The 23,534-nt window shown below is 42.6% G+C and overlaps 1 protein-coding gene across 1 annotated transcript in view; it reads left to right on the top strand.

Annotated features, from left to right (window-relative positions):
- The window catches only part of LOC144770674 (IgGFc-binding protein-like), a 334,107-nt gene that overhangs the window by 250,443 nt on the left and 60,130 nt on the right, over positions 1-23,534 (top strand). The window contains exons 22-23 of the mRNA XM_078655389.1: positions 2,282-2,852; positions 12,391-12,989. Of these exons, the coding sequence (XP_078511515.1) occupies positions 2,282-2,852; positions 12,391-12,989 (1,170 nt within the window). The remainder of the gene's footprint in view (positions 1-2,281; positions 2,853-12,390; positions 12,990-23,534) is intronic.

Raw genomic sequence — 23,534 nt, 5'->3', positions numbered from 1 at the left:
TGGGCTCCACCTTATATTCACATACTGCAGTAGAGGTCTACTGCCAATCAGTTCAAGTGCATTCTAAAAGTTTACAGATTCAGCTATTAGGAAAGGAGAGCATGATGTTAAGCAGTTCTTAACTTCTACTATAGTGCACTGAAGGAACTGCTGCCCTGGTGAGAGCAGGCAAGTACATTTTCCAGGTGTTGGCCCTTCTGGAAACCCCTCTGTTTTTTCTCCCGATAGCCCTCGGGAGAAAGGGTGTAAGAAAGAGGAAGACGTAGGAGCAGGGCTGATCATGTTGTTTCTTTGTTGGATCACTCTAATTGTTATTATTTGTATGGTATTTTTGATCTTTTATGCAGCGAAGCAGAGAAGATTTTGGCTCTTCCTCAGAGAAGTAAAACTTTTCACCTCATGCTGTTGGCTGTTTGGCAGTACCCTTCCGCCTTCTGTTACATGAGGGATTATTTGACTCTAAAGAAAACACTCAGTCATTACACACTCATTTGTTTGTCATATATTCACTGTACGCATAAAACAATCTTTTTGTTGCTATCTGTTTTCACTACATTGTTATGTCTACATCAGGGCTGGTGTGCAAGCCTGACCCTAACATTAAAACCGACTGCTGTATTTTATACTTCTGTCAGGCTGCCGCTTAAGGCTAGGTGAGAGAACAACAACATAATGGCAGGGCATATATTTTCAGCTCCTGTAGACTTTTTCTAATTTCCGACAAAACTGAGTATTTTTGTTTTTTTCAGCTTAATTTTCCTAAGTGCCTCCAACCAAGAATTTGTTTAATTAATTTAGGCTCCTTGACCCTTCTCATTACTAACACTAAAGCAGATTTTTTCCTTTTTGAGATAATGGCAAGAAATCTTTAGTATGTCTTCTGCCTTTGCTTCTATGCTATAGGAACAAGGGTAGGATTCCATCCAATCTTCTTTTCACTTAAAAACAAAAAAGACTATAATGAAGGTAGGTTAGTCTTCAACATAGTCTTGTTTTCACTTATATATAGGTCTGACTTTAATACACTAATACATACATGCACAAGCATGCACAAATGTTCACTTTTGCCTGTCTGTATTGGTGTGTGTTACCTATTGTCTTTTCTAAAGCTGGTTTGCAATTGTAACTATTGAGGGAGAAGCAAGGATATGTATAGGTTTTAGCAGTATAAACCCACTTGTTATATCTCATTGCCCTAAAGAAGCCCTAGTTTGGGCGAATCGCGTTGGCTTGTCCAATTGACCACAAATCAAGCACACCTGAAATAAAACTACCGAAAAAGACTCTGTTGATAACTTTTTTTCTGTGCTAAATTCTGTAACCTCTTATTTTATTATATTGCCTCTCATCCAATCAGTATATCAATCGAGTTGAGTTTAGGAGGTTGTTTAGTGAGGCTTAGTTTGAGCAGTTGACCTTGTTTTATTTTCCATAATATGAATTTGTTTAGGCCTCTCTTGAAAGAAGAGTATGAGGGACTTTTTCTGAGTTCAGGAGGGAAAATGTCCCATATTAGTTGTTGTCCTTATTTACTACCACACAATCTTTCTTCGATGCAAACAGTTGGGACCAGTCACAGATTCATGATTCACTGACCAAGTATATTTCAGAAAGCTAAGTCCGGAGACCAGGCTACTTAGTCTCTGCTCATGTAATGACAAACAAGAAGTTTGGAATAGGTTGGCACCTTCCTTGTCAGAAGCTATGGCATTGTACACCAAAAATCCTTCATAAGTTTATAAATTGTTCTCTTTTCAGTTCACACATTGTAAGACATGATCCATGATCCAATTATGTGAAATAAAGAAACATAACTGACTATAATCAGACAATTTATAAAATATTTACTTTGACTTGGCTTAATGGGATCATGTAACAAAAGTGCTTAGAATACCATCGCATAACACAATATAGCTATTTCCTTCCAGCCTCATGGCAGCAGCCATCTTAAGTCATCAATTGCTTTAATAAATTGCAGAAAATGAACTGGAAGGGCATGCCATAAGTGGGCTTAAGGAATTCAGAAATAATACAAAGTAGGAATTATATGAGCCGATTTTTCAAGTGTGTTGAAGATAGTAAATTCCATGATGCTGTTAATAAACTGGAGGTTTAGAATGCTCATTGGGAAACAGAAATTGTCCAAAATAAGCACTTTTTATGGATGCTGATATTTCAAATTGAAAGATACAAAGGTATTCTCTTAAGCATGTAATGTCTATAGAATTGTTATTATGTAAGGTCGCAACATAACTAGTTATTTTTTACTCATTTCAATTAGGTGAATGGTGTTTTATACAACTTGCCCTATGAGGAAGCAGGATTATTTAAAGTGTACCAGAGCGGCCTTCAGGTGTTACTCAAAGCAGAGAATGGCCTTGAGGTGAGCTACGACTGGATCTGGCACTGTGTGCTGACCCTTCCCAGCAGCTACTATGGCACCACTGGTGGCCTCTGTGGGGATTTCAATCAGAATGCAGAAGATGACATGTTTGATCCCAGTCGCAACCAGGTCACTGACATCGTAGCTTGGGCTCGTAGCTGGAAGGTATACGACCGAGACCCATTCTGTTGGGACTATTGCTCTGGGAACTGCCCTACCTGCGAGGAGAGCATGAAAAGCCTGTACAGCGGCAACCAGTTCTGTGGGCTGATCAGCAACAACACTGATGGACCGTTCCGTGAATGTCACTCCAAAGTGAACCCGGATAAATTCTTCGACAACTGTCTCTACGATGTCTGTATGAATGGGGGAGCTAAGCAAATTCTCTGCCAGGCGCTAAGCGCCTATGCCAGCACCTGCTTGAAAAATAGTGTCATGCTATATGACTGGAGGATGCCGTCTGGATGCCGTAAGTAACAACCGACTAACTCCATTCTGTAGGAGGTCTTAGTTGGGTCATCTCTATAATGTCATAAACCGAGCCTAAATGTATACCAAGGTAGCTGATGGGAAGCTGCATGTTATTTGGGTGATAAATATTTGAACCCTGCTCTCTTGTGTGACATGTTGACTAACCTTTGCTCTATAAGGGTGATAAGTACTTTTATCCTGTTCTCTCTGTGCAAAGTACTGAATGGTCTTGGTTGATTCATGAAGGTATTGATTAACAAGGAATGCTACACATATTTCTATCACATGGCGTGTAAATTATCTTCATTATGATGTTAGTTACAGCCATAAGTGCAAACAGGAAAGAGATAAGATTCAGTGCAAGCCCTGATTCTCACCTCAGTCTGAGCATTAACGAAAACATGGCTGAAGGCCAATCAGGCCCCTTTGTGTGAGTACATCTAGTATGTTATCTAAAACGGATGTATGACGTTACAATGCATACTTTTACAACGCATACCTTTACAACGCATTTTTTACAACGCAACATCCATTACAACGCATTCCATTACAACGCATGCCATTACAACGAATTTTAAAAAACTACCTTTACAACGCATTCCATTACAACGCATACTACCTTTACAACGCATACCATTACAACACATAACATTACATTGCATGTATGGTAAGTGTTGGATAGTGTAGGGGTAAAAATTACTATTCTAACTCCAGGGGGGTGCAACAGTAGGGTAAGTGTTGGATAGTGTAGGGGTAAAAATTACTATTCTAACTCCAGGGGGGTGCAACAGTAGGGTAAGTGTTGGATAGTGTAGGGGTAAAAATTACTATTCTAACTCCAGGGGGGTGCAACAGTAGGGTAAGTGTTGGATAGTGTAGGGGTAAAAAATACCATTCTAACTCCAGGGGGTGCAACAGTAGGGTAAGTGTTAGATAGTGTAAGGGTACTATGCATTGTAATGTTATGCGTTGTAATGGTATGCGTTTTAATGACATGCGTTGTAGTGGTATGCTTTGTAGTGTCATGCTTTGTAATGGTTGCGTTGTAATGGCATGCGATGTAATGGATGTTGCGTTGTAAAAGTTTTGTTGTAATGGTAGTGTGTTGTAAAAGTAGCGTTGTAAAGGTCCCTATCTAAAACTGACAGCTCTTCGCTGTACTAGACCAATGAGTAAGAAGTTAATTTATGCCTATTTTATTTAAAAGCACTCACTTACGGTTTTATGTCAAAATTTGAAAAATAACATCTGGAAGAAGTATTGTGGCCTAAACACTGTTTAATAAAAGTAGCCCCAGTATCTATAGAATTTCTAATATCTCAAAGGGGCGATATTTTTAAACACTATTAAGGACACAATATTTGGGCAGACTGTATGTTGGTTCTGATATTGTGGTATCACCCCTCGTGTATTTCCAAGCCAGGATTCTTTCACTAACCAAAAACATTCTCAGTGTGAACCTTGGGCACAAAAATGAGGCAATACTTTAAACACTGAGTCCAGCCTAAACTGTTAACATGGCCTGGTCATGGGGTCTGATGTTGTTTGGTAGTGGCCACTACAATAACTGCGGCACAATAACACAGCACAGCGTCTGTAGTAGGTATGGGGATACATTTTTGCATGTGTTTCCCATATCATTAGTTAATTGATTTGAAGCGACTAGTCCCCTTCTGCTTTCTACCTTACGAACACTAGAGGAGTTAGATAAAAATGAAAAACATTGGCATATCCTCTAAGATGTGGAGTTGAAAATGAAAAGGAAGGGTCGACAGTGAGAGAAACATGTGTCTTTAGAAGTGTAGTAGTAAGTGCAGGAAAATATATAATTCATGTTGATTAGAGACCTATTGATCCTTTGTTTACTTGAAATAAGTGAATATATTCTCGCAGAACCTGGCTCCATCTATTCCTTCCGATCAGTAATCTCCTCATTTTATCTCTTGTACATTTAGTTAAATCAGGACTGGTACTAAACATAGAGCCCGCAGTTAGATGATCACATAGAGGTCTCACAAACACCGCATATGGAACATTGCATTACCAAAATCATCAATGATCATTGCCAGAACTCCATAAAGAGGGCCACAGGGCTATCAGGAGCTACTGGACCCAAAAGTGGGGAATGAGGCCTTTTACTCCTGGTGTCTTGGGGCCCAACCTACTATAGGTCCAGAGCAACTATACCAAGTACCCCTTCATCACTTGACTCCAAGTTGTAGCACAGGTCAAGCAGTGCAAGGCTTTGGGGGAGGATTGTGGGGGGAGGTAGACAGAGTGGGGTGAACACAGGCTCACAACTGAAAATACATTCAGCAGCACTAAATGAGTGTCCAATCAAATAATTGCTTTTAAGAAAAAATCTGCATTTATATGCAAACACAAAGTAAAATACGGCATTCACAAACAATACACACAGTCCCCGGAGGTCAGGGCTCCAGCGTATTAACTGACGGGCTCCCGAGTCCCACTCCCCTCTCGTTAGCGGTAGTGGTTACTCCTCATTCACTAAAGGCAACATTGAGGTTTAGCCCCACAAAAATTTGAGTCTCAGGAGTCCTACTCCAAGTTTCTATTATATCAAAAGTGCTTCAGCACCGATATGTGGCAGGCATGTTCCTCTGGGGCCGTCTGGCCTGTATTTCAGTCTTACCTGCACCAGCAGGACCAGCCCAACCGGAATCTCGGAGCGCATCCCCTTCGTGGAAGCTGGACATGCAGCAAGTCAAGTCAAGTCTATTTTTATTGTACAGTTAATTAAAACTCTAACATTAAAAGTTGATGAAATTTCATTAATCCATTTTCTTTTAAAACCATGCACACAATTTAAAATTCAATTTCATAATAATGTGATCAAATAATGCTGCATGAGACATGATATACGAGATGAGGTGTAATCTTAGGTGAACCCTTACAATTTAGTTTAACTGACATAAGCAAAGTAGGAGGCTTACACATCAGGTTAGTATAAAAAGCCAGAAAGGAGATACCTATTTCCAGCTAGCTAAAGAAGCAAATGCGCCAATATTTTGCATAATCCATATTTTTGTTAAACTGTTGGAATCACCCAAGATGCATCCAGAAAAGAACCTGAGGGAATGTACTCATATTAAATCAATTGGCTTTGAGCAAAGTGCATTTTCAAGAAAGTATAAAGTGCAGTTCAGAGAAAGTGTACAGACAATAAAGGAAGGGTATGGGATTGTGTTTACCACTGCACGACTTTCGTGCGGATCAACGTTTTTCCCGTAAGCCTTAAGAATTTCATATATTGGCAGTGGTAAATAGGGTCCATCGGTTTTAGTCCTGTGATTTCCTCATTCTTACAAGACCGAATACCATGTTGATTAAAAGGGGTTTTCAGCAGTAACGTCCTTTCTTGAAGTAAGCCTGGGCATAAATATGTAATATGTATGATCATTGACGGCTGGTGCAGGTAAGAGCGGTGCAGCGGGGAGGTAGTAAATAGACGATTACAAGGGAAAATATATATATTTTTTTTAATCCACTTAGCTTGCACTTGCCGCATCCCCGCCACTTCACTATTCTTAGAGGCACTGGACGTCACTGTGTATGAGTTGCAACAGTTCTTTGTAGCAATCCTTTCCCACAACTTTCCATCGATTTTCTCTGGGAAAAAGGCCAAAACGGTAGCGCATAAAGTATATATTTAAATGTCTTCACCACATGGCTTCTTAAGTGTCTTGAACTCATTTAGGATAGTACAGGCATGCAATCTAGAGGATAACATATCTTTGTCTGTTAGCACAGAAGTGTTTTTCATTATGCTGTTAACCAGCTTTTCAAAGGTGATTGGAGATGGGGAGTTTTCCCATATTGCACGAATGCCAAGATCTTTAATGGCCAAATCGAGGTAAGGGCGAACAGGTGCAGTTTCATTTGTTTGCATATCCTGACAGAGTTCTTGGCACAGTTAACTTCCTGTGGTGGACCTGATTGTTTTTCATATTTTTACGTAGTTGCCTTTCCTTGCTATTGATGGATTTAGTAGATGGAACTCTGGCCATGTCATGGCAGGCAAAGCGTTTGGGGTGAGTTGAAACAGTGATCTAAGGGGCAGATTTACAAGCCCCTTGCACCACTTTTCTATCACTTTTAACATGGGAAAAGTGACGCAAAAGTGGCGCAAAGGGCTTGTAAATAAGCCCCTATCCCCCAGATTCATCATTGTCCCGTTTTGCGAGTCCTTAATAGCGATTATTAAGGAATCGCTATTAAAGACTCGCAAAACGGGATTCATGTAAAAATCGCAATTTTATTTGCGATTTCTACAGCTTCCTTATTTGCGATTAGCAATTTGCTAATCGCAAATAAGGATGCGATTTCAAGGGTGCCAGGGGTGTCCAAAGGACACCCTGTAGCACCCCTGAAATGTAAATGTAGACTGATGTTGCGCACACACATGTCCAAAGGACTTGTGTGTGTGTAACATACAACTTAGAAAAATGCACTTTAGTGCATTTTTCTAAGTTTTCGCTATTTACCACGGAGTCAGACTTCGCGGTAAATAGCGGCCAAAAATAGCGATTTCGCAATTCAAAAATGGTTCATGAATTGCATTTAAGGAATCTCAAACAGAGATTCCTTAAATGCAATTCCTCGCAATTTGTGATTTTTGCATTTGGAATGATGAATCCCAAATGCAAAAATTGCGCTCGCAAAGGGCCAGATTCTGAGAATCTGGCCCTTTGCGAGCCGATTTTCCGTTGATGAATCTGCCTGTATGTGTTTTAGATAAAAATAACTTTAAGACTGCTTCATCTCTGCTGCTTAGGGCTTCACTTCTGTAAGAAACGTACGGGAAGAGTTTTGCTCCGATTACTTTCCGTAGGGGTAAAAAGCTTGGGCTGACCAGCACTCAATGTAAGGTATGAAAAGCAAGGATCAAAGTTTTCCCTTTCCCGTCAGGTCTTTTAGAATGCTGTTGAAAGGTGCCTCTTTCATCAAAGAGTACCTCTAAGTATCTATAGTTCTTGCCAACTCCAGTTGCTCACTGTGTAGGAACCATTTATGGCTTTTCATGATCCTGCTGCTGACTTCCATGATCTTGGTTTTCTTCAGGTTTATTGTCATACCATTGGTTGAAGAACATAGGAAAAGCTTATCAATAAGTAATAGTAGCCCAGTTTTTGTTTGACTAAGCAGGATCACATTATCCACGTATAGAAAGATTGGAATGTAAATAGAACCTAACTTGTGGGAATGCGAGTTTACTGTACACAGGGCTGGAAATAAGTCAGCTAAAAAATAAAAAAAAGGTTCAACAAATGTGGCACCAAAACACAGACTTGCTTTAAGTCCTTGGAAGTTTGTATTTTCATGGATAAGATGGAAAAGTCTCTGATGCTCACCCTTGTATGGGTGTCCGTATACAGGAGCTGTAAATCTTTTAGGAGGTGAGCCGGGATACTCCTAGATGATAGCTTTTGGCAGGGAAGGTTGCGGTTCCCGCAATCATGTGCATCATTATAATCTACGTAACATTGGTAGAGTGGTTACTTTTTGTGCTTGAGCTTGACCAGTAATTAAGATAATGCCAGACTATTAGTTGATGTGCCAGTACCGTGAGTGAACGTAGTTGGATTCGGAGGGACAATGTGAATGTCTTCGGCCCACCCCATCAAATCTATAAGTAGCAGACTAGCAAAGTGTTTTGCCTTCATGTCTAGAAGGGTGATCAAATGATAATTCACTGGTTGGGTGCCCATTCTTGAACACTGGATTAATTATAAAATACTTCTAAAGAGTCAAGAACAATTTGTTGTTGCAGGGCACTGTTAAATACTGCCCTCAGTATTGTGGGTTTGATTTAAAGAGTTTGCGGCAGACATTTCAGTCCCTGCGCCCAAAAGTGCTGTTGCTGTCTCCGGGGAGTTCTTCACACGGGGCTCTGGAGGGGCAGTGGCTAGAGGGTTCTCGATGCTCCTCCAGTGCAGGCACGTTTACTAGGGTCCTCCCCACAGATAGGGATGGTGGAATGCGACGCTCATGGTGCCCGTCCTCAGTGTGGCTTGGACATGCTCGCGTCATCACTTCGGCCTCCTCCTTTCAATGACCGTCTCAAACTGACCCTACTCCTTGCCATGTTTCACTGGTCCTCCCTGACATACAGGGTCACTGTCCTCACTCTGTACATGGGCTACAGTCCATTTGATACAGCAGTAATCTTCATAGTGACCCCACCTGGCATACGGGGGTCACTGACTCCACTTCATACTCGGGCTACTGCCTGATCAGACAACAGCAATGTTTAAGGTGACCCACCTAGCATAATGGGACACCCACTTTACTTCACACATGGGCTACAGCCTGATCGGCACAGCAACAATCGTAATGGTGGCCTCACCTGGCATGCAAGATCGCTGACTTCAAACCTTCAGACTGATTTGCATATAGCCATGTCTGAACTGGGGTGGCAGAGTGGCAGAGTGGGCTAAAGAACGGTGATGGATCAAACCCAGATCTTTTGACTGGGTGTGAGTGTTTGATTGGTTCAGATGCTCCGTCCATCACCACCCCCTTTTGTACCGCTTTTGGCCGCCATAGGTGTGGCAGGGTATGCTCAGACGTGAGTCCCTTGCTCACTTTGCCACTGGATTCAAGCAAGCCGGGCTGAAGACGGCTGTAATGCCAGAAACCAGGCCTCGGAAGCTTGTTTCCGGTCCAGGGAAGGCATGGCTTGGCAGTTCGGGCTGGACTGTTCCCATGAGGCACAGGGTCAGACTGATTTGCATATAGCCATGTCTGAACTGGGGTGGCAGAGTGGGCTAAAGAACGGTGATAGATCAAACCCAGATCTTTTGACTGGGTGTGAGTGTTTGATTGGTTCAGATGCTCCGTCCATCACCACCCCCTTTTGTTATGTTATGTTATGTTATATCTGTCTTGTATAGCGCACGGCTACTCAAAGAGTGTCCCGGCGCTTTATTGCAAACCTGTACCACAACATAACGGAAAAGAAAGAGCAGAAAAATAAGAAATCCCTAAATTAACAATCAAGGCTAATATCTAAAGAGTAAAAAGCCAGGTTTTTAGGCCTTTCCTGAGCCGCCAACAGATTGGAAATACTGCGCAGTGTCACTGGTAGAGTATTCCAAAGCTGCGGAGCCAGCAGTCTGAAAGATCGACCTCCTATACGTGCCCTTTTTACGCGAGGGACCACGGCGAGGAACAAGGACCCCGACCTCAGGGACCTTGCAGGATGGTAAAAAGTTAGCCTTTTTTGGAGATATTTTGCTCCTGAGGCATGTAGAGCTTTATGGGCCAAGGTCAAGGCCTTAAAAATTATTCGCTTCCGAATAGACAGCCAGTGGAGTGACTGCAGGAGGCCCGAGGTTCTAGCTCGGCCGGGTAATCCGAAGATGGCCCGTGCTGCCGAGTTCTGGACCACCTGCAGTCGTTGCAGCAAATACTCCGGCAGGCCGAGATAAAGGATGTTCGAATAATCCATTCTCGAGCCGATTATAGCCTGAACCGTTATCCTCCTGTGATCCTCCGGAAGCATGGGGAGAAACTTGCGGAGCATCCGGAGGAGGCCGAAGCAGGTACCGGTGAGACCAAGAATCTGGGATCTCAGTGTCAGCCCATTATCGATCTTTGTACCGTTCAAACCTATACATGGACAATGACCGGATCAGTGAAGTAGCCGGCTCCTCACACTTTGCTACAGGGATCCAATTGCCAGGATCCCAACTGGAACTAGCCCCCTCCAATGCTCACCTTTTCTTCACAGGGCACACTGGTCCTGCGAGCAGGCGGGCGCTGGTGCTCTATCCAGGTTGCTGTGGAAGGTGGTCTTGGATTCCCTGGGCGATGTTCCCTCACCCAACTAGGAGACTGGAAGGCCTTGATCCCAAGTCCTGGTCATAGGCAGAAGTCTCTTCGATCTCCCCTTCTTATAGTACATTTCCTTACACCAAATGTGAGTTAGAGTCTGAGTCAATGCAGTTTATGTTGGGGGTCTGCTTCCTTTAGATGTGACTCTCCTCTACCCTTCCCTTTCTTCAGAAAGCAGTCTATGCAAGCTGACTCTTAATCTGGTAGTTCCACAACACAGGCCATGGGAGTGAGTAGACGTTCACACCTGGATATTAGCCACAGTAATATGAATATAAAAAGGTAACCACAGGGCTTAAGCCCTACTCTTCATGATTCTTTAATCAGCACCATTTCCTTCCTGAGGTGTGCCCAGGCCCCTTCGCAGTGAACTCTCTCTGAATCAAGGATCACTCTTTAAAGTGTACTGAGGAGCTTGGCTCTCCCTCCACCAATGTGTGTCACATCCAGCTCACAGGAATGAAGCAATCCACAAATCTGCCTGGGGGGGGATTCATCAACCTCCTCATGTTCCTTCAGTCACCCATGGGTCTCCCAAACTGGCACCTAGAGTCTTCCATGTATTGTACCTTTCACAGTCATACATACACCCAGTGCATGTATAACACATGCACTGCGCAGCGTCACACACCAAACCAATGTTGGCCAAGGTTTTGTTAAGACCACAGCAGTGGAACTTTAAATGAGTGAGCCTGTGTCACTCAAGAGGCACAGGTAAAGAGACCTGTTCACTCCTACTGATCACTACGCGGTATGCTGCCACCACCACGCTCATGCTGATTAACTCCTAGCCTTTCACCAATATGAGGTAGCGCTTTGTGTGCTCCTCCAAAATCCCAAAAGACTGCAATCCTTAACACAGGCCTATACCATGGAGCACATGCATGATTCATGTTTGCCCATGACAACAAAAAATGAGCATCAGGGAACCAGGCATCATAGTTGGGGCAATCAGTGCAAATCCATCACCATCCGAGGAACTTTTTTGTCCCAAAAATCATATTACCATGAATGTAACTTTTATTTAGGAATAACATCCAAAAATGGTGTATTTCATATTTTTCTGTATTTAAAAGTAGAGGTTAGCACTAATGTTTTGCTGGTGATAAACAAAAGCATGGATGTTTGCACAAGAAGTGCAATTACCGCCTTTCTTAGTGCACCAATACCGCAATAGAAAAACTGTGCTAAATGTGCATAAATCCGCTTCCCAAACAGTTAACACAATTGTTCAGAACTCCTCCAGTATCTATTTGAGGGCGTTAGTATTGTTGTTATATAAGGGGTGTTTTTGTTAAAAAACACAATAGATATCTGAATATTGTCGTTGAATCACTCAAGGGTAAGGAGGGGATGTCAGCATTTAAACTTGCACCTTGTTGTAAACAGATCTCAGCTACTGGGCTTATTTGATGAGCAATCTAAAAAATATCATGCATCACTTTCTGCTTATGAAGGGGCATGCCTACTATTAGTGCAGACGGTCCTGGATAGGGACTGGTATATGCACCCCAAATATAACTTTCATGTAAACCCAATACGGGTTAGAGACAGCATTTTTGTTGCATCTTAAACCACTCCTGCTATACCAAGCATCCTTTAATATAACTTATAGGTTCTTTAGTGGTCTTCTCATGTTTTTCTGACTGTGTTACTCACTGATTTTTTTACTATTCCAGCCTTACCCTGCCCATCGAACAGCCACTATGAGGCTAGTGGAAACGCCTGCCCTGCTACATGCCTGGATAGAACTGCTCCAGACAGATGCACTGACCCGCCAGTAGAGACCTGCCAGTGTGACCAAGGTTTCATTCTCAGCTCTTGCGACTGTGTTGCTGTCGACAACTGTGGCTGCACTGACAACGGTGTGTACTACAAGCCCAATGAGGAGTTCTGGGGAGACAAGAACTGTGAAAGGCGCTGCAGGTGTGACCCAGCTCTGGGCATGGTGGTGTGCAAAGCTGTGAAATGCAAAGACAGTGAAAGATGTATGGTGGCAAATGGTGTCCTTGGCTGCTTCCCAGTCAGCTATGCCCAATGTACAGCATGGGGAGATGCTCACTACGACACCTACGATGGGATACATATCACTTTCATGGGCACCTGTGCCTATCTACTGGTTGGAACAACATCCATAGATCCTACATTGATTCCGTTCAGAGTCATAGTCAAGAATGACCACCGTGGCCTCAAGACTGTATCATTCACCAAGGAGGTGACACTGGAGCTGTATGGGTCAGAGATTACCCTAAGCAAGGACCACCCTGGAAAGATCCTGGTACAGTATGATCTCTTCCTGTAACAAGAGTGATCTGCGTAGGATATAAGACAGTGTTATCTGAGAAGTAGGGTCAGCTATGTCATATGTAGAGAGAGCCAGCAAAGCTACCCCATGTGAAGAGCATATTTTCTTGAGCTCCTAAAAGACCAACAATTTTCAGGGCTGGTACATGGATGGCTGACCCCTAGGAAAATGGTTTTTTGCTGCCCCTAGGCTTCTACCCTTAAGTGCTTCACCACAAGCACTGACATGATATGCCCCTAGTCTTACTTAATCCACCACTTTTACCAGCAGGTTTTATGTAACGATTGCACAGTCAGGTATGTGTGTGTTTGTGAAATCATTTACAACTACCCCCGGATACAGCAATCCTCTCATATAGTGTTAGAAACATGATCAACCACTAGGCTTCATGCACCTGGAAATTCGGGAGCCCACATCAACAATGAGGAACCAATTAAAAAAGCACCAAAAAGGGCAAATGAACAATTTGAAAGCAAACAAGTTTAATGTAATCACTTAACTTAGATACATTGGGCCCAATTCACAAAGGTATACGTACAATTTCAGTATTCTGCATGTGCAGTATTCTGACTCCTCACTCCCTATACTTATGTGTGTGCAGTACTCTGCAATGATTGCAGAGTCTCCAGTGTGGAGAACTCTGTACAAATAAGTATAGGGAATACAAAGGTGTAAAACCTCAGGCTTAGTTTTCAAATACCAAAAAGTAGTAAACTTACACAAAACTCTAACTTTACCTTTGTGAATCAGGCCCCCAGTCGTTTCCATGAGAACATGCTGTACAGTCTAAATTGCCACAATATCAAGATTAACATGACAAGCATTGGCAAAACTAATAGGTCAGTCCCTGGGCAGCAGGTGTGATGGTAACTTGTTTTTATATTTTTGCAAGCATATGCCAAATACATTTAAAAAAGAAAGCATGCCACTGTTTAAATGCTCAGGCCATATGGTTGTAATAAACATATAAGAAACATTTACAGTTGCATGTCATTTTGAAAGAAGAGGACAGGCACTTTCACTCAGGCATTAAACCAATTTTTAGATCGAAACCCACTAAAAAGCGGAGCTAAGTGGTTAAAGGCATCTGGGGGACATTCAAAAAGCTGACCTGGGAATGCATTCCGTCAATTACTGACCATTGCCTTTGTGGTTTGTAACACACATTTTCTGGCTTTCTATTTGCTGGCTTTATTTGTCTTAGGCTGTCCAGCTTGAATTCGTACCCTTCCATTGCCCAAACTTGTTTACCGTATTCTTCCTCAAATTTGCTTTCTGTAAACAGGCCGTTAAAACTTGTTCTTTTCTTGTCACATTTGCTGTGCATTCAAAGACAGAGGTCAAATGTCAAGCTATCTTCAGAGTGTGCTTGGTGTTTACTTTTCTTTCTCTAACTTCAAAGTGGGAGAATTTATGTAACAATCCCACCCATGAAGAGGAGAGGGTGTAGGATGTTTTTTTTCCCTGGAACACAACAACAACAAAATTAACGGTGCTCATATTTTAGAGTACATCAGAATAAGTACAAATCAAACACTTTTGTTTGTAATTTTGAAGTGTGGTGGAAACAAACATTTGAATGCGATCAAAACGAATATATGACGATATCCCGCAGACAAACAGCCCGCATACCATCAGTCCGCAAAAATAATCCCGCATGTACTATTAGCCCGCAAATTAAAAGAACGAAAACTTTTAGAACGAATATGCCTTTAGCACGCATGCCTGTTGTAAAGGCATGCATGTTAAAGGTATACTCGTAAAAGATGTAAAGGTGAGTAAAAGTACACTACCCTACCCTACACTACCCTACACTCTAATGTAGTACCCCTGCACCACCCACCCTTGACACACAGTCCTTTTTCTACATTTACACTACCCAGCACAACCCCCCAACACTACCATAAAGCACTTTACTTCCCTACACAAACACTACAACAGTACCTTAATACACTACCCCCAGTATGACCCTACACAAACACTACAATACTACACTAAACCACTACACCCCAGCATGACCCTACATTACACAAACACTACAACACTACCCTAAACCCTAAAACACTACCCCCAGCATGACCCTACACTGCAACACTACCCAAACCCTAAACCACTACACCTCAGCATGAGCCTACACTACACAAACACTACAACACTACCCTAAACCCTAAACCCCTACACCCCAGCATGACCCTACACCACACAAACACTACAACACTACCCTAAACCCTAAAACACTACCCCCAGCATGACCCTACACTAAAACACTACCCAAACCCTAAACCACTACACCCCAGCAAGAAACTACACTACACAAACACTACAACACTACCCTAAACCCTAAAACACTACCCCCCAGCATGACCCTACACTACGCAAACACTACAACACTACCCTAAACCCTAAAACACTACCCCCAGCATGACCCTACACTACGCAAACACTACAACACTACCCTAAACCCTAAAACACTACCCCCAGCATGACCCTACACTACACAAACACTACAACACCACCCTAAACCCTAAAACACTACCCCTGCATGACCCTACACTACACAAAAACTACAACACTACCCTAAACCCTAAAACACTACCCCCAGCATGACCCTACACTACGCAAACACTACAACACTACCCTAAACCCTAAAACACTACCCCCAGCATGACCCTACACTACGCAAACACTACAACACTACCCTAAACCCTAAAACACTACCCCCAGCATGACCCTACACTACGCAAACACTACAACACTACCCTAAACCCTAAAACACTACCCCCAGCATGACCCTACACTACGCAAACACTACAACACTACCCTAAACCCTAAAACACTACCCCCAGCATGACCCTACACTATACAAACACTACAACACTACAACACTAACCTAACCCCTATTACACTTCCCCCAGCACGACCCTACACTAAACAACCACCACAACTCAACACTACACTAATACAACACTACACTACACAATCACTACCCCAGCACGACCCCCACCCTTAAAAATTAACCCAAACCCCCCCTTACCTCTCTCGACATCGTCATCGTTTACAACGCAAATGCATTTACCATACATGCCTTTACAACGTATTTCGTTGTAAAGGCATGCGTGATAAAAGCACATGCGTTGTAAAAAAATGATGGGATGATGGTATGCGGGATGAATGACATTGCGGATTAATAGTATGCGGCCTGAAAGTATGCGGGGAAAAAAATGCGGGATAAAGGTTGATTACCGATCAAAACACATCACTACACAGGGTGATGGCATGTGGACACATTATCAGTTGTGTGCAGTAAAACCATATTTTAGTGCAAATGTAATGGTCATTTCAATTGAAAATGTGTTGTCTGTTATAGCAGTGCACTTCCACACCATGAATACTCAACACTACGCCAGTCCACTCTATGCCCTTCCACTCTATGCCACGCCACTCCATTGTACGACAGTCCACTCTACGACATGCCACTCCAGTTTATGCAATTCCACTCTAAGGCACTCTATGGCACGCCACGCCACTCAACTCCAAGCCACTCCAATCAACACCACTCACTCCATGAAACAACAAGCCACTGCACTCAATGTCCCTCTACACCACTTACATCACTCCACTTTACTCACTCCAATCTACCCCACTACTGTGTACCCCAATGTACTCCACTCCACTCCAATCTACCTCACTTCACCCAATGTACTCCACTCCACCTTACTCCATTCTATCCCGCTCCACTACAATCTACCCCACTCAAATCTTTTCCATCCCACTCTAATCTGCCCTACTTCAATCTACCCCTGTCTAACCCACTCTACCCAACTCCACTCCAATCCATTCCAATCTACTCCACTCCAATCTACCCTCCTCAATTCAATCTAATCCAATCAACCCCACCTCACTCCAGTCTCCCCCACTTCACCCCCATCTACAGCATTCCACTCATTTCTATTCGACTCTGATCCAATCTACCCAGTCTACCCCACTCCAGTCTACCCCAATCCAATACATTCCACTCCAATCTGCCCCCTCCACTCTACTCCACTCCAATCAATCCCATTCCAATTTACCCCACTCCATTCTAATTTACGCCACACCTCTCCAAACTCTACTACAATCGATTTAACTCTGCTCCACTCTAATCTACCTCATTCTACCCCACACCACCACAGTCTACCCACTCCACCACAATCTACCCCAATCCAATCTACCACAATCCACTCTACCCCACTCCACTCTACCACCATCCACTCCAGTCTACCACACTCCTCAAATCTTTCCAACTCCACTCCAATCTACCCCACTACACCCCAATCCACCACATTCCAATCTTTCCCGACCCAATACACCACAATCTACAATACTCCAATCTACCCCACCCCATCTACTCCCCTAGCTCCACTTCACCGCACCCCACTGCAATCTACCCCACCCCAATCATCCCTCTTCAACTACTGCACTTCAATCTACTCCACTCCATACCAGTGTACCTTACTCTAATCCACCCAATCTACCCCACTCCACTCCACCTTGTCTACCCCAATACACTCCACTCCAATCTACCTCACTCCACTCTTCTCCAATCTTTTATCTCCACGCGACTCGACTCTGTCCTACTTCACTCCACTGCACTCCACTGCAATGTACTCTGCGCCACTTTTTCCCAATCTATCCCACTCCAATGGATCCACCCAATCTACCTCAATCCACTCTACCCAATCTACTACACTCCATTCTATTCTACCCAATCTACCCCACTCCACTTCACTCTAGTCTACCTCACGGCACTGAAATCTATCCCACTCTAGTCCAATCTAACCCACTCCACCCCAATCCAATATACCCCATTCCCAAACTACCCACACTCAATACGACCCCACTCCAAACTACCCCAATCTACCCCACTTCATTCAATTCTACCCTACTATAATCCACCCAATCCACCGCACTCCAATCCACCACCCTTCACTGCACTCCACTCTAATTTACCCCAATATATTCCACTCCACTTGATCCCAAGTATACCAGTCCACTCTACTTAAATTGATCCCGATCTATTCTACCCCCACCTACCCCACTCTAATATTCCTCAGTCTACTTCACTCCAATCTAGCCCACTCCACCCTAATCTATCCCACTCCAACCTAATCTCCCACACTCCACCCTATTCTACCCCAATTCAATGTACCCCACTCCTCCAATTTATCATGCTAATATAGCCAACTCCCCCACTCCAATCTACCCCATTCTAATCTATCTCCTTCTAATCTACCCCAATCCGATATACCTCACTCCAATCTACCACAATCTACCCGCTCCAAACTACCCAGTTCCACTCTACCTCAATCTAAGCACTCTAATCTCGTTATAAAATGAAACCCCCTGTGCAGACACGTGGTTAGCACCGCACAAAATCATTTTTGCTGCTAATCGGGGGCCTATCGGGAATTGTGGCTTCAAAGTGTTCTAGCATTGAATTGTATCTGGTTGCTGTTTTAATACGGAATTTGCACTAAGCTTACTGTTTGGAAATTAAAGTATTTTAATTGAAGACATCTTTAATTGAACTCAGCTTTTTTGCACATCGAGATTTTGGAAGACACCATTTTGGTTAGCGCTCCAGTGTCTCTAGGTTCTCGTTATAAAATGCAGTGGGCGTAACGCTGCACGCCAAAGACCCACTTAAGGAAGCCTATCTGCACCCGCCCGCATATGACCAGGTTCAAGGGCTAGGAAGCATGCCTTTCTTCAAGTTTATTAGGCCTTCATATTTTCTGCTCAACTTTTAGCACTGCAGGGGTCTCCCAATTAAACATAAATTTATAGCTTTTCACTCTTCTAGAAGAGGAATACCCAGATGCGGTATTTTTGACAGAAGCGTGGCTACATGCAGATTCTAATCCAGATCATGCTCAAATCCTCCCCCCTGAATATTATAGCCAACACAGAGACCATGAAACCAAGCGGGGTAGCGGTATGGCAATCATCCTGAAAGATATGCTTAGCTGTTTTATGGAACCATCTCAGATATTAGCCTCTGAGCGTATGACTTTTGTTATCTTGTTTTCCCCACTAGCACTTTCGCTGGTGTTTTAGTATATAGACCATCTATATGCGGTAGTACATTTCTCTAATCCCTTCCCGAAGTTGTTGCCAATTTTTCCACTACGACAGCAAATGTTTCTCTATTAGATTTTAACCTTAATCTGAATGAGCCTATGAACACCCAAGCTTTTGCTCTTCTTCAAGACCTTTTGGCCATTCAGCTAACACAAAGAGTGATAAGAGCTACTCACAATAAAGGACATCTACTTGATCCTGTCTTCTCCAACGATAATAGGTTAAAGGTTTTAGACCCAGTTCCTGTAATCTGGTCAGATCATTTTCTGATACCAGTTATTCTGGAAACTGTGTCACTGCCCCATACATTTAATTCTACTCGTGGTAAAGATCAACCTTGGTCTAAATTGTCAGTGGAGCAATGGATACAAGCTCTTATAAATTCTAGATCTATATTATATTCAAACCCTACCATAGCCAATGGAAAGCATTCTGAATTGATCCCCCTAAAAAACTTCACAAGTAGAACAAAAGAGAAAATGTCACCTTGGTATGTACCCAATCACCCTAAACTGAAAATAATCTGTAAAAGTGCCTAAATAATATGGGGGGACAAGTAAGTAGAAAAATAGAGATTCTATTAAACTCTATCAAGCTGAAATTGAAAAAGCACAAGCAGTTTACTTTGAAGGAAAATGGTATCAAACCACTAATTCCCTACGTGAAATTTTCAGGAATGCAAAAGCCCATCTTGAGCCATCCTCCTCAAGCCCTACTTTGGAACCTTCACCCTTACAGTGCAATGATCTACCTAGGTTTTTTCATAAGGAAATTCAAGATATTTATGACATGGTTAACCATCCTTACTCTACTAATGTTTCCTTTTTTGGTGATGATCTTCCACCATTTACTCATAGTAGGCTCGAGGAATTTCCCTTCCTGACCCCGGATAAGCTCACAGAGATCCTATATAAAGTCAAATCAGGATCCCACATCGATCTGATTTTCACACACAAGCTAGAGAGAGTTGTAGACTCAATACTCTCTTCTCTGCTTGAATTAATAAATCTTTCCTTTGCTACTGGATGTGTTCCACTGGCATGGAAGCCCACCATGCTCAAAGCACTACTAAAAAAGCTTAACTAGGACCCCTTAATGTTGAGCAACTATTGTCTTATTTCTCTTCTTCCAGGGATTGCTGAGATACTGGAAAAACATGCTAACCAAGGTGAACAACACTTACAACGCAACTTTTACATCGCAGAGCCTTTACAACGCAACAATTACAACGCAAACTATTACAACGCATTGCTCTGGGGGGCGCTCTAGGATAGGGAATAGGTTAATTTACTATCCAATAACCTTCCCTAGTGTCCACGGGGACTGGAGTTGGAATAGTAAATTAAACTATTCACTATCCAGCACCCCAAAGCACTATGCGTTGTAATGGACTGCATTGTAATACTTACGTTGTAAAGGCATGCAATGTAAATGCATGCATTGTAATGTCATACAGCCGCTAACCAAACCGTGTCAGAATTCCTGGAAAGTACTGAAGTATTGCACTGCACTCAGACTCGATGTTGACCCCCTTCTTAGTACAGAGACGGCCTTAATGGCAGTGGTCAAAGAATATGAGATGCACGGTCGCCATTATCTTACTTGACTTAAGCTCAGCATTTGATACAGTAAACCATAGTATAATTGTAAAGAGACTTATGAAGGTTGGAATTATTGGAAGAGCTCTTTCCTGGCTACAGTCTTTTCTCGAAGATAGTATCTTTCAGGTTTATGAAGAAGGTTGTATGTCCGACATCTTCCCTTTAAAATGTCGAGTACTTCAGGGCTCATCCTTGAGCCCAACTTAGTTTACTATATACATTAGGCCACTTGCAGACATTGTCTCATCTATTGGGATCTCAAAAATTACTTATGTTGACAATACTCAACTAGTTTTCTCCTTCACTCAAAATCAATACTCACCTTCTCTCTCTTTAGGCCTATGTCTTGAAAAGGTAGCTAAGTGGGTAGAACACTCCTGTCTTAAGCATAACGGGGACAAAACTGAGCTTATGTTCCTGTGTAACAATTTGATTTGGGGTCGTCGACTGGACTGGTGCTCCACCTCCCTCTAAAACAATAATCAAAAGCCTTGGTATGTGGCTGGATAATTGCCTGACATTTGAACATCAGTCAGTGAAGCTTGCAGACATTTGCTATGGCTTGGTTAGACTGCTTTGGAGGATTCTTCCCCTTCATCCTTTTTCCGCAAAAAGGCTGATAGTCCAGGCTCTTGTTCTCTCTCGCCTGGATTATGGTAATTCTCTTTACCTAGGATCTCCGAAGGCCACAATAATGAAACTTCAGGTAGTATAGAACTGTGCTGCGCGATTGCTTTTTAATATTCATAGGAACCAATCTGCCTGAAAATCGCTGATCTCTCTCCACTGGGTCCCTGCTGCTGAGAGGATCACGTTCAAATCCCTGTGTAATGCCCACAAAGCATTGAGGGGCAAAGGACCCCAGATTTCCCGTTCTTTGCTCTCATTCTATCTCCCTGGAAGAACCCTGCGCTCCTTCAATGCGTACCTAGCCGAAGTACCCTCAGTTAGAAGAGAAGGATCTGGAGGCCGCTCTTTCTCATATATAATGTGGCCAGGTTATGGAACACCCTTCCCTACCTCTGCGTTCTGCAAACCAGCAAATTCCTTTTTGGAAAATGCCTAAAACTGGGCTTTTCCATTATATTTTCCATTAATAGAGGCTATAAATAATCTCCTTGATGTTTCTGTGCAGCACTATCAGTGCTGGGATGCCTACGAGTAGCTAAGCCCTCTATAAGTGTTTCATAATAATAACGATCTACTCCACCCCACCCACACTCCACTTCATTCCACTAACATTTAGCTATGGCAAACATAAGCCACAATGGTGTACAACATGGCTTAAACACCTTGCCAAAGCCAATAACTCTCACATAGCTGAGAGCTATTGGCTTTCGCAGTGCGTGTTAGTTTTAGTGCATAGGAGAATAGTATTCTTATTGGCACAAAGAATATTTGTATTATACTTTGAATTCAAGTCACTCGAAGACATAGTTTAACCACACGGATGACTAAAAAAAGGGAAAATAATAAAGAATGGAAAGAAAAAGAAATTGGAAAATTAAAGTATTGACCAACCAGCCCTGTCTCTGACATGCACTTCCTTACGAGCGGATGTGCACATGTGATCAATGGAACAGCTGTCACCTTCAGCTGACTATGTTGTAAATAGTCTTCTAATAGCCTAAACACATGTTCCATTGTCGGCCCTGGAAACAGGTGTCAGATACAGACAGACACAATGACCAGAATTATTTCTTGGCGGGGATCCCCTTGTTACACCAAAAAATTCTGCTGAATTTCAACAGTTTCAACAGTTTTTGTGAACTCCTTCATAATCACGTGGTTTTCTTTGCTAAATAAATAATGATACTTGTTTAATATAAAACCTCTCTACTTTCCAGGGTCTGTAAATAATATATGTTACCATTATACAATCTAAAGCCACCCAATTTACTGACATCGCAAGGATGAAAGTCTAAGTTTTCCTTGCTAGGACATTGAAATATATACATGTGTCAGAGACTAACATTAATTCACCTTCATCCACCTGCATTGGAAAGAGAAAAAAATGGGGTTATCCCCCTCCACACCAATTTTCCTCCCAAGGTCCTAGTAATGACCTTGTGCTTAAGCAGACATTGTCATATGCATTGCTCGTTGATAAGCGCCATTCCATTTACAAAGAACTAAGAACAACATAGCTATTATAGCAGGCTATACTGGCTATTAGAACATTGGAATGTGGAGCACTCCATTGAGTACACAATGAGCGATATTCTACTTTATTTTTGTTAAAGGCTGTTGCTGTGATCACAGGTCTACCGGAGCCCGAGGGGATTTTAACTCCCCTTGGGCTCCGAGAGGCCTTTGTTTTATTTGTTAGAACATTCTGCCCTCTAGTGGGAGAATGTTCTAATAGCCTTATACCCCTTTGCAGCTGGGTTATACCTGCCATTCAAAGTTCCGCTCAGCTGTTGCTGTGAACAAACATTGAAACGTTGATTCTTTTGCCATCTACAGGCCATTTAAAGTCTGGAGCACTCATTTGTTTTCAATGGAGGTCCCAAAATTCCAATGTTCCAATAAGCAATGGTTCCTCCTGCTCGACTGATGGACTTATGAGACCCATACAAAGGTGTACTCAAATAGATAATGCGCTAGGAGGCCATAGTTTGATCAGCACCATGTAGTGGACAGTTGCTGTACTACTGACACAGGTTATTAGGGCTTGGATAAGATTGCAAAGTAAATACTGGTGCCAGCATCCACAACAATTGTTTTAAAATAAAAATGACAAAATGTAATTTATTTAGGATGTTTGGCTATTGTGGTGCTGATTACTGTTTTCTGC

This window comes from Lissotriton helveticus, chromosome 7 (genome assembly GCF_964261635.1).
Source record: "Lissotriton helveticus chromosome 7, aLisHel1.1, whole genome shotgun sequence".
NCBI classification, from domain to species: domain Eukaryota; kingdom Metazoa; phylum Chordata; class Amphibia; order Caudata; family Salamandridae; genus Lissotriton; species Lissotriton helveticus.
Note: the sequence above shows the minus strand (reverse complement) of the source record. Positions and strands in the feature narration are given on the sequence as shown.